Source organism: Chanodichthys erythropterus, chromosome 9 (assembly GCF_024489055.1).
Source record: "Chanodichthys erythropterus isolate Z2021 chromosome 9, ASM2448905v1, whole genome shotgun sequence".
In the NCBI taxonomy this organism is placed as follows: domain Eukaryota; kingdom Metazoa; phylum Chordata; class Actinopteri; order Cypriniformes; family Xenocyprididae; genus Chanodichthys; species Chanodichthys erythropterus.
The window spans coordinates 7,327,242-7,342,486 of record NC_090229.1 but is presented as its reverse complement, the minus strand read 5'-3'; the positions used below and the strand labels follow the sequence as shown (position 1 = coordinate 7,342,486).

Below are 15,245 nucleotides of genomic sequence, written 5' to 3'. Positions count from 1 at the left end.
TTAAAATTTGGATCCAATAAATGTCCCGGTAGTGCATTCATCTGTTTATTTTTAATAAAATTGTACATATTTCATCTATTGATCTATCTAGTGATGGGTTTAGTATGGATTTAGTGCCTCTCAAGAAATTAGCTGTCAGATTTATTCTGTTTTCACTGTTTCAGATGCAAGTGTTGTTGACTGTGTACCCAAGCAAGTGTTTTCTGATTGCTGTGGGACAGAACTAAGCTCGACTGAATTAAAAAAAACAACAAACTCAGCTAAAACACAAATTAAAATCTGTAAAAATCTTACCATGTAAAATCTAAATACGGATGGGACGGTTGTTTGAAATAAGAGTGTTTATTGATGGTATCTTGTGCATTTGATGTGGAATCAATTTAGCTATTTCTGTATTTCTTTTCGACTTTCTGCCAAGTCTGTAAATCATTTTTCAACTCTTGGCCTGGGAGTAAAAATTTGGGACGTACCCTGATACTCTCATTTCCTCTTTTGCTTTTTTCTTTCTTACCTCATTATCACATTTATGTGTCAAAAGAGGAAGTTGGGAAGAAAATAATTACAAACTTCAACTTTGCAAACATCACCCTTATAGCAGCACTTGTTGACTGTTCACATGAAAATGTCAAGCTAAATATGCAATTGAAGAAACGTGACAACATGAGCCCCGCTACCATTACCAACCTTATTCGTGCATGTGTGCGTGTGTGAATTAAAACTGTAAATGTCTATTCAATTTGAAAAGCTTTATTTACATTTTTTATTTTTTAATCCATCATTAGTTTCCTTATTTATTAGTGGCAAACTAGTGACACTAGCCTTCCATAGGCTATATGAGGTGCAGACGTGTTTTAAAATAAGCACTTTTATCAAAAAATATCTCAAACGCATTCAAAAACTTGATATGAATTTATCTAAAAGAAACAGGACTAGTACATAACACAGTTATGCACTGTTATTCTGGTGTGCAATGCAGCTTTCCTCGCCCTGGACGTTGTTCCCCTCTCTAGTTATCCACTTCTCAGCTCTCGCGAGAACCTACTCGTTACCCCCTTTCCCTTCTACCCCACCTCTCGCGAGAACTCGCGTCCGAAGGATGGTGTTGTGTTAGAGGGAGTGGGAGAGGAGGGTGAGGGGTACCCACAAAGATGTTGCGTGATTTTTTGGAAATTTATTTATTTAAATAAAAATGGCCGCCGCAGAGAGCGGAGAGGAGAGACTGTAAGTGTGAATCGCATCCATTCCCATTGTCACGGCTTCCAATGTCAGGCGTCGCGAGCGGCGATGGCGTAGGTTTTGATCGTCGCTGTGATATTTTGTCAGGCAGGCGCAGGCTGAGCGGGGAATGTTAGCCGCGCTAGCCCGCGAAGGCGTTGAGAATACGTCACTCGTATTTCTCCCGCTCTTTTTCCACGATCAACGGACACATTGTGCGGCACGAGAGCCGCGCGCTTTATCCCGATGTGTGTTCGGTGTCGTTTTCTGACGTTACTTCAAAAACTCCTCTGAAATGTAGCGCGAAGGGCTGCCTGGGGGTTTGGACGCACACATGTTTTGTTTTGCTTATATTCGTGGCTCTTTCGCGAGAATATTACGTGTTGTTTCAATCCTAAGTGTTCGGTAGCTGTCAAAAACAGCAGACTGAAGTAAGTTAGCTTGCTTGTGGCGCTGCAGGACAAGGCAAATGAGATTTGCTCCAGATAGATATGCCTGTCCTGGCGTGGAATTACTTGACTAAGTGCTTAGAAACGAGGTTAAGGTGCGTTTTAGTAGTCTCGCGCCGTGTACATCATCAGGTACCAAGTTTGCATATGCAAGCAAGTTGGCCAGTGTGCTATTTCTCTGTCTGATGTCACTGTGCTTGTGTCTGTGTGTTGTTATTGCTGCTCATTTTGCCCCTGCAGCATGCAAACCATATAACTCCAGGTGCAAAACACTGTTCATGCGACTGTTGTGCTTCTCGCATCACTGAAATAGATAGTGAGCTTGCTTTAGCGGTGCACAAGGCACTCCCATGTGATAGCAGGCTGGTGATATTGTTGAGCTGACTTCCGGTAACCAGCTAACGGATCTAGCATCATCATATTTGTCTATATGCGTGTGTGGTCGACCGCAAGGCGATTAGCACAAACAGGGTGACATGCAAAACACACTGGTTCATGTCTTTTACACATACTTGTGACATGTCTCGAAGGCTGAACTTGAATCCTGTGCAACTTCTTCCTGTGTGTTGCATGCTCCATGAATTCATTGCAAGGGCAGGTACTGGCTCAGTACATGGGCTATTTTGTAGTTTTAACTAAAACTAATTATTTTAAACATTTAATATGGAAGTTATATGGGCACTAAACTATCATTTTGAATTTTCATTGTAGTGACTCAAAGGAAAGTTCCAATAAACAACATACAGTCTTTGGGTTTCCTATCTTTTTTCAAAGACCGTTGTTCATGCTGGTTAAACATGATCCTTGATTGTCCAGCATGGTATAATTGCACTTGTTCTTATTTATTAATTGTTCTTAAGGTTACATACCATCAGAACATAAGGAGCTGTCTAATGCAGATATTAATTGATTTCCAGCTGAGTTTCAAGGCTTATTTCGCCTTCTGTGAAGCTCCTACTCAGTACTAAGTTGTACAGTCAACATTCACAATAATGTGAAACTTAATAATGAACAATACCAATTATCTTCCATCGTGATTCTTTCATTGACCTGCCCCCAATAATTGTGGCTTAAAGAAAGCTTGCAGTGTTCATTTGTGTTCATTCATGTCATAAATGGTTAGTTCATGCATAAGGTCGGATTATTACATGGCTAACGAACAGAAATATCTCATCTCGGGGTGAGCGATATAGATTTGATTAACCTGTAGAAATTTGTCAGCCGGTCGAGATTTCTTCTCTGTCGCGGTTATGTTTACGTGACATTGCTGTGCTGCGTAGTCTTGAAAGCTTATCGTTTTGTGTGCGTTTTTAAAGGGATAGTTCACCCAAAAATGAAAATTATCCCATGATTTACTCACCCTCAAGCCATCCTAAGTGAATATGACTTATATTCTTTTAGACGAACACAATCAGAGTTACATTATAAAATATCCTGGCTCTTCCAAGCTTTGTAATGGTAGTGAATGGCGCTACTGATTTTGAAGTACAAAAAAAGTGCATACATCCATCATAAAAGATATCCACACGGCTCCTGGGGGTTAATAAAGGCCTTCTGAAGTGAAGCAACGCTATTCTGCATCTTACGTCATCAGAAGTTTGGTGCAAATCGATTTGCGTAGACCGTCTGCCGGAAGATAGTTATTTTAGTTTACAAAGTTAAGTTTTAAATATGGATATTTTTCTTACAAAAACCAGAAAATCAGAAGGCCTTTATTAACCCCCTGGAGTCGTGTGGATTACTTTTATGATGGATGGATGCACTTTTTTTGGACTTTTCACTACCATTATAAAGCTTGGAAGAGCCAGGATATTTTTTAACATAGCTCGGATTGTGTTCATCTGAAAGAATATAGTGAGTAGATCTCTGTTTTAGGGTGAGTAAATCATGGGATAATTTTCATTTTTTTGAACTATCCCTTTAAGTATTGCTGTTTAAAAACAAGTGATTTTAAACCATTAAAGTACAATAAGCAGAGAAATAGAATTCATTGCGGTATAAAAAGCGTGCACAAATCCGCTGCTTGTAGTGGGCGCGAGTACTGAACTGAGTTCTTTTTGCTGCTTATTGGTCTTGAACAGGTCAAATACACACACTTATGTGTCAAAATGAACTTCTTTGCAAGTATCCACTGTCATTTATGACTTATGTGAAGGTAAACAGAAAGAAAGCGCATATGTATCAGTATATTGGATCAGTGCATTCGGTCTTAAAGTGACAGCAGCCTAATAAACATGCTGCTGTCTGTCATTAATGTTAGTCAAACAACGAAAGGCTGTTATGTACACCGTTATCGTGAAATACAATTACTCATATCATGATATAAGATTTTGGTCATATTGCCCACCCCTAATCTCATCTACGCCAAATGAACTAGTATCTGCCCTACCCTAGTAATAAATTCATGGAGCATGCAACTCAGGATGAAGTTGTAAATGAATAAATGTAAATGCATAGTAACAAGATTTTAATGTATAAGGGAACGTATTTATATTAGGTCCTGTGACTGGACTTTCACAAAAATATCTTTCACAATAAATGGTCTTGTGTTTTGACTGATTTTACAAATATAGATGAAGTGCAAATATTCCATGTAGTTTCTAATTTTTGAGGTCATGGATAGTATTTATGTACAATGTAGGAAAATGCTATTGAGAATATTTATGAATGGAGTTTTGCAAGTCACACCACAGGGATTGTGAACTTCCCAAATGTGTTTCACTTCAGAATTAACATATTTGGGCAACAAATGAGATGAATTGATGCTGGGTTTTTTTTGTTTTTGTTTTTTTCCGCACATTTTTTTTAATGTGATGTCTGCTTCTGGAACCCAACTGCTGTGCTCTACTAAAGTTTGAAAGCTACTTCATTTAGCTTGCTCAGTTTGCTTCAGTTCAGAATTAAAAATTTCCTGATAATTTACTCACCCCCATGTCATCCAAGATGTCTTTTTTTCTTCAGTCAAAAAGAAATTAAGTTTTTGAGGAAAACATTCCAGGATTTTTCTCCATATAGTGGACTTCAACAGTTCAGTGCAGTCCCAGACGAGGAATAAGGGTCTTATCTAGCAAAACGATCCGTCATTTTCTAAATAAATAAATTAATACACTTTTTAACCACAAGTGCTCATCTTGTACTAGCTCTGCAATGCGCCACCTATCACGTTGGAAAGATCACGTTTGACGTAGGCGGAAGTACCGATTCAGTGTCTACAAAGCGAACGTGCAAAGACTAAGTTAAATGGCCTTTACAAAAAAGGTACAACAACGATGTTGGACAATTTTGAAGTTGGAGGAGAAATTAAGATGGAGTTTTTCGACCTACCGCAGTATTTCCACCTACGCCACACGTGGCCTTTCCAGCATGATTACATAATGCGTAGCGCATCGCAGAGCAGTGCAAGATGATCATTTGTGTTTAAAAAGTATATACATTTTTATTTTTTTAGAAAGTATTATACTGCAATTTGGACCTTCAACCCGTTGAACCCTGTTGAAGTCCACTATATGGAGAAAAATCCTGGAATGTTTTCCTCAAAAACCTTAATTTCTTTTCAGCTGAAGAAAGAAAGACATGAACATCTTGGATGACATGGGGGTGAGTAAAGTATCAGGAAATGTTAATTCTGAAGTGAACTAATCCATTAAGGCGTGGTGTGTAGTGATGTATTGAAATGTCAGTAATTTTTTTTGCAGACTGTTGATTGATTGTTTAAGTGAGTAACATAAAAGAACGGTTTAACCAGTAGCTCTAGCTTTATCTACCTGGTAAACTTCATGAATGTGTTCATCTCTTGACTTTGTCTTCCGAATTTCAACACTGACTGCACTATTATTGAAAGTGACACAACATTTGAGCTTAGAGCATGTTGGATCTGTTACAGTGATCCCAGTCTCCACCCTAATAGAGTAACTGTAACTGATAAGGAAATCTAAAAAATGTGTCCTTTTAAATCTAGCTGTATTGTGAAAGTTTTGTAAACCAAAACTAAGGGAAGCAGTACTGTACGATGACTGAAGAAAAAGATAAAAATATGTTGGCTACATGGTTTGGTTAGTTATTTTTTCGCTTAAATCTCAGTTGTTGGAGATATAGAAATTAAGTTCACAATGTATATTTTTTTTGTTTATTGTGATCTGATGTTTTAATGGATTTAAATATTTTTTGTTTCTTTGTTCATTACTTAAACACCAAGCCACCGTGTGTTCATGACGAAAACATACGTATTTAGAGTAATTTGCAAAGTCAAATGAAGTTGATCAGTAACCAACAAAGAGTTTGTTGTCCCCTTGAGGGACAAGCCACAGACAACTGGGAAATTCCTTCGTCCCCTGAAGACACAATGATTCAGCCTTAACGTTGAGGTTTTGCTAAAAACAGGCCTCTTGACACCTCCAGGGTGATTTCCGTGTGTTTCCATTCACAGTAGAAATCAAATTTAATGCGTTTATCCTGAAGTTACGAAATAGACACATCCTGAGGATGACGTCCAAAGATGTTAAGATGAAAATTGCATCAGTTAATTTGGTTAACTGAGTTTTATGCTAACACTTTAAATTCAGGCCACTTCCCGCCTGCTCGGTGGTGGTATTTAATAGAGCTTGTGTGATCTGAAAATGAGCATGCTTTGAAGCCAAAATTTTGAATTGATGGTCGCAAACATGCAAACTCAGCACTTCTGTTCAGTTTTTTAAAAATCCTTCTTAGATATTTAGACAAGCGGTTGAATAGAATACAGACACATAATACTGTCATCCTGTCTCAGCACGCCACTTATTTCTTGTGTTGTCAGCAGAGGTGAGGACAAGAATGAAGACCAGGAGGGCTCAAAAGACAAGACACAGAAGCAGAAGAAAAACAAAAAGGAACGGCAAGATGTGGGAAAACTCGAGGCCACAGTATCCGTTCCTCCACCCCCGCCCCTCTTTACGCAGGGGGATGTCGGACAACAGACGGAGGCAGGGAAGTCTGAACCCACTGACCCTGAAGTTGGAGCTGCACTCAGCGCTCCAGAATCTTCCGCATCAGCCAAGCAGCGGCGTTCCGTCATTCGGGACAGAGGCCCACTGTATGACGACCCTTCACTGCCTCAAGGTTGGACACGCAAGCTGAAACAGCGCAAGTCTGGGCGATCTGCTGGCAAATTTGATGTCTACCTGATCAAGTTAGTACAAGTTACAGGAAGTTAGTACTTTTTTGAGAGCAACTGTGACGATATTCATTTCATAATGTTTATTCCAAATGACACATACAACAAATCAGTCATTATTAAAAGTCACGTTACTGTGTTTGGAGAGTCATTGCAAACGCAACAAAACTAAAGCTTTTGACACTGGAAGCACCAGTTAAGGCCTCAGTTGTTGTGCTATATTCTCCATTTAACTGAAATAAAATGATTTTATTTACATATATAATGGATTATTTATTTGAAACTTATTCATTATGTACTTCTGTCCATCACGCCAAAGCCAGCTTATGATGTCTCTGGTCTCTCACTATATGTATGTATATGTAGTTGTAACATTGTGTATTAAATAGTTTTGGTGCAAACAAAGTCAGACTAATGTTACATATTTATATACTAATGTTTTGAGTAAGAATCCCTCCCATTTTAGTTGTCGCTGAAGTCTTAATCACAGATTCACAGCTGATTTGTCTGATGCAGGGATATTATTGTTAACTGATACTGAAACCATTAAAAACAATTTCGTTACTTGAAACAAAATAAACCTTAATGGAAATAAATTATAAAAAATTAACCCCTGGTTTCGCAGACAAGGCTCAAGCTAGTCCTAGTCTAAAATGCATGTTTGAACTGAAAGCAACTTGTACTGACAAACTGTCAGTGCCATATTTTTTTGTCTTAAGATGCACACTAGTAATGTTTTTTTCTAGTGAACCTTTGTAAAAACTAATTGAACTAATGCCTAATCCTGGCTTAGGCTAAGCCCTGTCTGTGAAACTGTGCCTAAAACTTATTACATTTCAGCTAGTTTCCAGGGCAGCCTTTTTAAATTTTCATTTAGTTTAACTTAAAATACTGATATTAACAAAATTAACTGAAAGTCATACATAAAAAAGTATAAAGCTATTTAAATAAAATAAAAAAGACAAAAATTAACAAAATTAATACAACTTTAAAGTTAAATTGAAAACAAAAAATAAAAATCTAATTCAAAATATTTACAAATACTATAATATTATAATTACACTGATCTGAGGAGGCGTTACTGGTCACTTCCAGTGTAAGACTCAAGATTGCGCAACTGGTCCCAGCAGTATTTGATGCATGATATAATAACTTAGTAGTTGTTCAGTAAATCTGAATTCCATGTATAGAGAGAGCTGTGCATTACACTGGTTGGGGTCGCAGAGACTTGTGTTTTAGAGCTTGATTTACAAGATTTGCTGTATGGCTAAATAATTAAATGATGTGAAGGTTATTGTTCTTCCAAATAATTTGACATGATCAATAGGGTTGCATGCTATTGAACACTGACTGATGTGTCACAGTTGCCACAATACATTATTTTAAAGCATGCTTAATAGGAATAAACATGAAATCAAAGAAAATATTCAGATTTGCAACACATGTGCGTATGATGTACTTGTCTAGTTACAAATTCAGCACAAGTCGAACACACAGCCTTGCAAAGTCTACTTCACTTAACTTGTGCGCATACACATGCGTTCAACTCATTCGCAGTTTTGAGCAATCTCTCGCCATGAGTTACAACCCATGTAAATATATTTGTGTTTTTTTCATGCTAGAGTGGTACAAATTAGGGTACTTTCTAACATCTTCGCACAATCTGTTGTCTATATAGCCTCCATTGTCGCTGTAGCTTGCATGCGTTCCTGTCTGTTCTGTTAATGCAGGGTTTTTTTGTCGACTACCTTGTGAATCGACACCACCAGGGCACGGTTGCCACCTAAAACTAATTACTTCAAAATTAAATGCGCACGTGCAACCTGTGCGTACAGAGAATGCGTGGTTACTTTTCTGATGAAATTCACTTCATGCGCACTGTATGCTGACCCTCACGTATTCATAAAAAGTGAAATATACTTTGGGCTTTAGACTGTATTTTTTTTGTATCATACTAATGTATTTGTTTTTATTTTTCAGCCCAGAAGGGAAAGCCTTCCGCTCCAAAGTGGAGCTCATGGCATACTTCCAAAAGGTGGGCGATACCACAACGGATCCCAATGACTTTGACTTCACAGTAACGGGCCGAGGAAGCCCGTCTCGCAGAGAAAAGAGACCGCCAAAGAAGCCTAAAGTGGTCAAACCCTCCGGTCGCGGGAGGGGCCGCCCAAAAGGCAGCGGCAAGGTACGGCAGGCCACGGAAGGGGTGGCGGTCAAGCGTGTCATAGAAAAGAGTCCGGGAAAACTCCTTGTAAAGATGCCCTTTGTTGCCCCTAAAACTGAACCGGGGGCTCCATTGGGGCAAGCGGCAGTTGCCAAAGTGCGTCGAGGACGCAAACGAAAAACGGAACAGGAACCGCCAAGCACCCCCAAAAAACGTGGCCGCAAGCCAGCAGCTGCTTCGCAGTCAACAGTGGGAGGAACAGGCTCGGCCGCCGCGTATGCCGCCGCGGCCATTCTCACCGCAGAGGCCAAGAAAAAAGCTCAGAAGGAGTCTTCCGTAAAGCCTGTTCAGGAGAGGGCACTTCCTATCAAGAAACGCAAAACCCGAGAGACTTTGGAGGAGTTGGAGGCATCTACCACCTCTGGAACCACACCGACGGAGACGTTTGCAAAACGACTGATTGCATCAACTGTGACCCCTACAGGGGAGGAGGTAGAAATGGGACAGAGGCCTCACAAGCATCCTGGCCGGAAGCACAAAGAGGCATCCACAGATCCAGGGAACGGCAGCAGCGGAAGCGGCAGTGGCAGTGGAACGGCAACCAGCGGCGGCGGACCGAAGAGTCACAAGAAGAGAGATCAACGAGGGCAGCATTTTAAACACCACCACCATCACCACCACCACCAACACCACCTGCAGGCCATGCCGCCCTCCACCTACACTCCGCAGGCTCACCAGCTCTCCCTGGGTCACTCCACGCAAGGGGGGCCGCCGGTGCCTGCGACCATGGAAAACGAACCCCAGGACTTGAGCACCTCCAGGCCCAGAGCGGAGCACGTGGCCTGCAGGGAGGAAGCGAGAACTGACAGCTCCTCAAGCAGGGATGCTCAGAACTCAAGCAAGATGGCCTCCGCTGACCTGAGAGGGCAGCAGACGACTGTGATGGGAGAAGGCAAGGAGTTGAGAGACATTGTTCCTCCCTCCGCCGTCCCGAGGCCGAGCCGAGAGGAAACGGTCGAGTCCAGGACACAAGTGAGCGAGCCAGTGAGCTGACTGACTAAATGACCGATCGGCAGCGGCTTTGTGTGTGAAGAAGCGGAGGCGGTTGCAGCGAGACGAGTGATTTTTCGTTCTTTTTTACTGAGGAAAAAAGAAAAAGGAAACAAAAATATACAAAAATGTAAACGTACTGAAACAAAAGGCAGCTGTTGTGTCTCGTTCTCTCTGTGGGTTGGACGCGGGGCGACAATTCTCTTGCTTCCGGATGAATTCTCTGCTAACCTTTTTTCTTTATGGTTTCCTTTTATTTCCCACTATATCTTTGTATTAGTATATCTTTAGCACTCACCTAAACCCGTTATTCCTTTGTCAGAGCTTGTAGGAAGTAGAAACACACTCAAGTGGTAATGGATGCACAAGTCACACGCCATAGTAAGTGAACCTTTCTGATCAAATTGCTCTCGAAAGAACTAAAATGCCTCATAGTCATGTCATCTCAACCCTAGCAAAAAGGTGTCCTATTAGTGTGTTCTTCCTTTTGTGTCATAAAACGAAGGGGCAAATCAGACGCAAAGAAAGCAAGCTGAAGAAAAAAGGGCCACATTTCCGATCTCCACCTTTCCATTTGAGTCGGACACAGCTGTTGCAGCATCCTCACCTTTGAAATAATAAACGCTAGCTTAACTCAGACAGAAAAGAACTTCCTAGTTGTGGGTTTGTGCCAAGCTGATATTTCCAGCCTGTTAACCTGTAAAGATCAATTGAATTTGATAGTATTATTTCCTTTTGCGTTGTTGGTATTTTTAGCGCACATATGTATATCAATTATCAGTAGTTGCGTTAACCTAATCGCCCATTTCGGAGGTGCCTGAGAAAAGGCAACTAGAGCGGAAAGCTCTAGTTTTCATTTTCTTTGGTAGGGAAGATAAAGCACAAATGTATTTGTTAAGGAATATTGAAAGCACAGTCCACTGTAGCGTCTGGAGTAGATGTTAACTCGCGTAAAAGAATACGAGAAAAGAAATTTGTTACGTTTACCTGCTTTTTTTTCCCATTAAGTACAATTTAAATAGAGGCCTTGTGTTCTTGTGACACAAATCCCTAAAAAAAAAAAAAAAAAAAAAGATGAGCATACCATTTCAAATGTAGCTTTTGTTTTTACTGTGTGTGGTTATAGACCAATACCATAGAGCTGCTGTTCTAAAAATGATTCAGACAGGAAAGTTAATAGATTGCTATATTTATATAATGTCTTGTCAGGCTGTAGCTGTGTGAAATGCATGGGTTGCTGATGTTTGCGTGCTTTGCGTGCTATTTATTACAGTACTCCGTCATTGTCTTTACTATACATAAAGGTTTATAAAGCCAGGTACAGCACTATTGATGAGGGTCAAACGTTTTAGAAACGTATATATTTTGAATTACGAATTTTTGAATTAAGAAACAGTACTTGGCAACAAAGGAAAGGTAAACTTGCATACATTTTACAACACAATGCCATCATGAAATAGTTCAATTAGTTTTCTAATCTGAACTCTTCAAATTTACAACATTTTGCAGTCAGAAAGAAGGACTGCACATCATGGCTACATGCATCAATCAAGTGGTTAGATATTATATATAATATATGATTAGGATAGGATTAAACTCAAACCTGAAGAAATTTTGAACCAAACTGAGGAAGTTCTTCTTTGTTGTATATGTAAACTTGTTTAGGATTTTACAGAAACTTTACAGCACTTTTTCTGTTCCATTTTCATTTCTTCTCCTACATGAAATGCACCTTACTTTTAAGACACTTTTTTTGGAATTGTGAGAAGCATAACAGTTTTCTTTATTATTATTTTCCATATATTGTTCTGGTTAGCCTTGCACAGACTTCTGTTTCATGTCCGGAGGTTGTACCTTTCTTCAGATGTGTGTTAGCATAGGATGCATGTTTAATGTCATTATAAAGAGCCATTCTTTTGTATAGTTTTGCTTTCTCTGTAAAAACACCAAATCATAAAAGTAGCACATTTCACTTACAGTATTGGATATCACACATTTATGGCCAATAATGGGGTGACAAAGACTGTAAAGTTAGTAAATCTTCACAGACCCCTGAATCCAATGGCATCACAAACTAATATTTTATATTCTAGATATTGCAGTTGTTGTTTTGAATAGTCCCAGAGTTTTTCCCCCCCAAAGTATTAGTTTTGTCTGTGAATCTCGTACATTTATGGTTATTGTGGCTTGGGTGATGGATGTGCATTGTCACTGACATAAATGCTGATAAATGTATACTACTAAACCTTAATCAGAGTCATAACAGACAGTTTGAAGTAACACTCAGCACTTGTTAAATCTCTGTTAGTTCAGCTAGAGTAAGATGTTTTTGATATTTGCTGTCGATTAGGGGTTCAAATGTATGAGTGAGTCTTACTGGTCAAGTGTGCTCTAGGTAGCTTAAATCGTTTAAAGGAAAAACATTATTTTTGGATGCTAAATGTATAGATTAAATTAGAATGGACAATCGCATTTTAAGAACGTAAGTGTCTCCATTCTCTTCCTCCAGCCCCCCCGCTCCCTCGACCCTCACCGGGAAGAGGCACAGAGAATAAAAGAGCGTTTCCGCTCTGAACAAGGGCTATGTAATCATTTCAAGTAGTCAAAAGCAGATAAAGGAAATGGATTTTCACGTCAGAGGAACGCAGGGTCCGGTCCTCGCTGTAAAGGCAAACTCAGTTAATTGCTTGAGGTCTAACAAGAGACTTTAAGTGTTGTCAAACACCACCGGCTCGCTCTCTGTCAGAGTTAGAGCGCTCACTTAACCGGCGGCTGACGTCGCAAACGTCTCCCCGGCCTGACTAAACTCGAGCAGGAGAATGGAGGTAGCAGAATGGATTCCTTTAACTTGAGCTCAGCAAGCACATTCTCAGTGTTTAAGAATAACGCAGAAGGAAAGAAACCTCCAGACATGAATTGAAGTCGCGACAACTCTTAGTTTAAAGCGCCGACTCACGAGCTGCATCAGTCTGGCTGAAACAGAAAGGGTAGTGCCTTTATTTTGGGAGACTCACTAAGGTGGTAGAAGTGACCTTTGATTCTAAAGAAACACCTTTATCCCATTGAAGCAACACGGGAGGTGAATTTACTCAAACGCTTGGATTTTATTTGGTCATTTTTCATAGGTAGGACGTGCACTGGTGTGTGTGTTGTAACTAGAGGTTTCATTGTTGTACATTTTTCTTTTTTTTTTCCATCAGCCGGACCTTTGTGCCCACCTAGAAATGATGTATTGTTAAAAGCCCTCTGCTTTATGAACTTCTTGCCTTTTGTAGCGCTCAATGCCCACTGACAAAAATGGAGCCCTACAACTGGGTAAAGACAGAATAAGAAAATTACTTTTATTATTTATATGTTGGTTTGTTTGTTTTATTTTCTTGTTCGTTTGGGTTATTTGTGCCTCTGGCAGTGAAATATGCTTTGGAATGTCCTTGTGTCCCTGTAGCCAAAAATACATGCTATGTACGTGAACATGTATCAATATGCATGATTGCCATTAGAAGATAGGACATTGCTTGCCCTTTACTATTATATATAAGATGTTTTCAAACAGCACTCCAAGAGCTGAGCCCAACCGAATCCGAAGGTTTTCATGAGGTATAAAATGTTGAATGTGTTTGTTCAATGAAGGCTAGCTGTGCACTTCGGTCTGTTTAATATGAACAGATTTATTTCATTGAAGTACTTGTTTTTTGTTTTAATGATTTAACTGGTAGCTGAGTTTGGGCTTCATATGCCGCCGTATCAACAATTGTAGTGGCTAGAGTAATTTCTGTGTTAGATTTATTTTTTATTATTATTATTATTAGCATTTTTTTTTTATTATTATTATTATTTTTTTTTATTCTAAATCCAACATTGGAAATAGACCATTTTATCTTGATAGCAATAGTATGATAGTATACCCAGCAGATCCGATATGAGTTTTCTCCGTTAGTATGTCTCTAATTTATGTACTCTGTTAAACAGTAGAAATGAAGTAAAAGAAATTTACCCTTATAACTAAAATGCAGCACTTTGAATCGTGCAAGGAGGACAATTTAAAGTCAAATGGAACAGAAGTTAAACTATAAGAAATAGATTCCAGTTCCACCGTGGTAGAAAGTTCATGGTCTATTTAACATAGTCTTGTGCCTTGAAGTTTCAGTAATAGAATTTATCTTTATACTGTAGTTGTATTTTTATTCCGAGTCCTGTGTTTGCCTCTTGTTGGTATTCAGTGCTTTGGATGTATTAAGGATTTATAGAAATCAAGAATATGTTTGCCTTGCTTTATTTTCTTAATTGAGGAAAAAAAAAGGATAACATTATAGGAAGATGTATTTGGGCAATATTGATGATGTAAAAAGCTATAGGATTTTGATGTTTTTCATCCCTGATATGTTGAATGTTTCACAGATTAATGAGTGACGTGTGTTTGTTGGGAAATATTCTCCATTTTAACATGACCATAAAAAAAAAACCTGGCCTCAAACATAATCTTCCAATCACAACATGACATTTTATGACAAAAAAAAAAAAAAATACTTCAACCTTGACCGGAAGGACGAGTCTAAGATCTGCACTTTATAAAGTATGTTTCCCGGCAGGACACCCATTAACTTTTTGTATGTATTTTTTACCTTTGTCCAAAGCTGTTTTGTTTTCATATTATTTTTTAATTTAGTTTTAAATAAAAGGGATGGGTAGTATGTATGTAAAACAAAAAAAAAAAAAAAGAAAAAAAAAAGTTATTTTAACCAAACAATCCTACAGACTAGGTGTCAGTGGTTATTCGCCATCTGCCAAGCTAAGTCCTTGCCTTCCTGAAAGTGAAAAGTATAGTTTGTGTCTACTTTTATAGTACTGTGTTACTGTATCATTTGTTTGCCGTATGTAACAGATACACAATAGTAAACAACATTTACCTGCTCTCTGTCTATAACATTTATTTCACTCACATCACAAACAAAAACACAATGTTAGTGTTGTTATCATTATTAATCATTAGGGTTTTGTTGTCTGTAATCATGTGATAGAGAGAGAGAGAGAGAAAAAAAGGAAAAGTACTGATAATTTTAATCTGAAAAACTAAATGTTTCAGTTTCACTGAGAGATTTTCTCTTGAGGTTTTGCAGTTTAACCGCTTGATTTTCATTTATATTGAGTTTCTTTAGTAATCACTAATGAATGCAACTTAAATGTCTGTTTCAGAAGGAAACTACAATAGTTTATCACT

The 15,245-nt window shown here is 38.8% G+C and overlaps 1 protein-coding gene across 3 annotated transcripts; it reads left to right on the top strand.

Moving 5' to 3' along the window:
* The first annotated feature begins 1,095 nt into the window (after nucleotides 1-1,095).
* Nucleotides 1,096-14,962, top strand: mecp2 (methyl CpG binding protein 2). 3 transcript variants are annotated; one of them, XM_067394400.1, is made up of 3 exons: nucleotides 1,096-1,221; nucleotides 6,460-6,828; nucleotides 8,794-14,959. In XM_067394400.1, exons 1-3 carry the CDS (start codon nucleotides 1,190-1,192, stop codon nucleotides 10,028-10,030), a joined length of 1,638 nt encoding a protein of 545 aa, XP_067250501.1. In that variant the 5' UTR covers nucleotides 1,096-1,189; the 3' UTR covers nucleotides 10,031-14,959. The 3 variants fall into 3 exon arrangements, with proteins under 3 accessions (XP_067250501.1, XP_067250500.1, XP_067250499.1); XM_067394399.1 differs by having other exon boundaries at nucleotides 1,134-1,221; nucleotides 6,457-6,828; nucleotides 8,794-14,961; XM_067394398.1 differs by lacking the exon at nucleotides 1,096-1,221 and adding an exon at nucleotides 1,314-1,759 and having other exon boundaries at nucleotides 8,794-14,962.
* The last annotated feature ends 283 nt before the right edge of the window (nucleotides 14,963-15,245 follow it).

Excerpts from the sequence above, each read along its gene's own strand:
- mecp2 (XM_067394398.1), top strand. The coding sequence starts at position 1,707 with ATGCCTGTCCTGGCGTGGAATTACTTGACTAAGTGCTTAGAAACGAGG. Across the intron at positions 1,760-6,459 it reads TGCTTAGAAACGAGGTTAAG|AGGTGAGGACAAGAATGAAG; the intron begins GTGCGTTTTAGT and ends TGTTGTCAGCAG. Across the intron at positions 6,829-8,793 it reads TTTGATGTCTACCTGATCAA|CCCAGAAGGGAAAGCCTTCC; the intron begins GTTAGTACAAGT and ends TTTATTTTTCAG.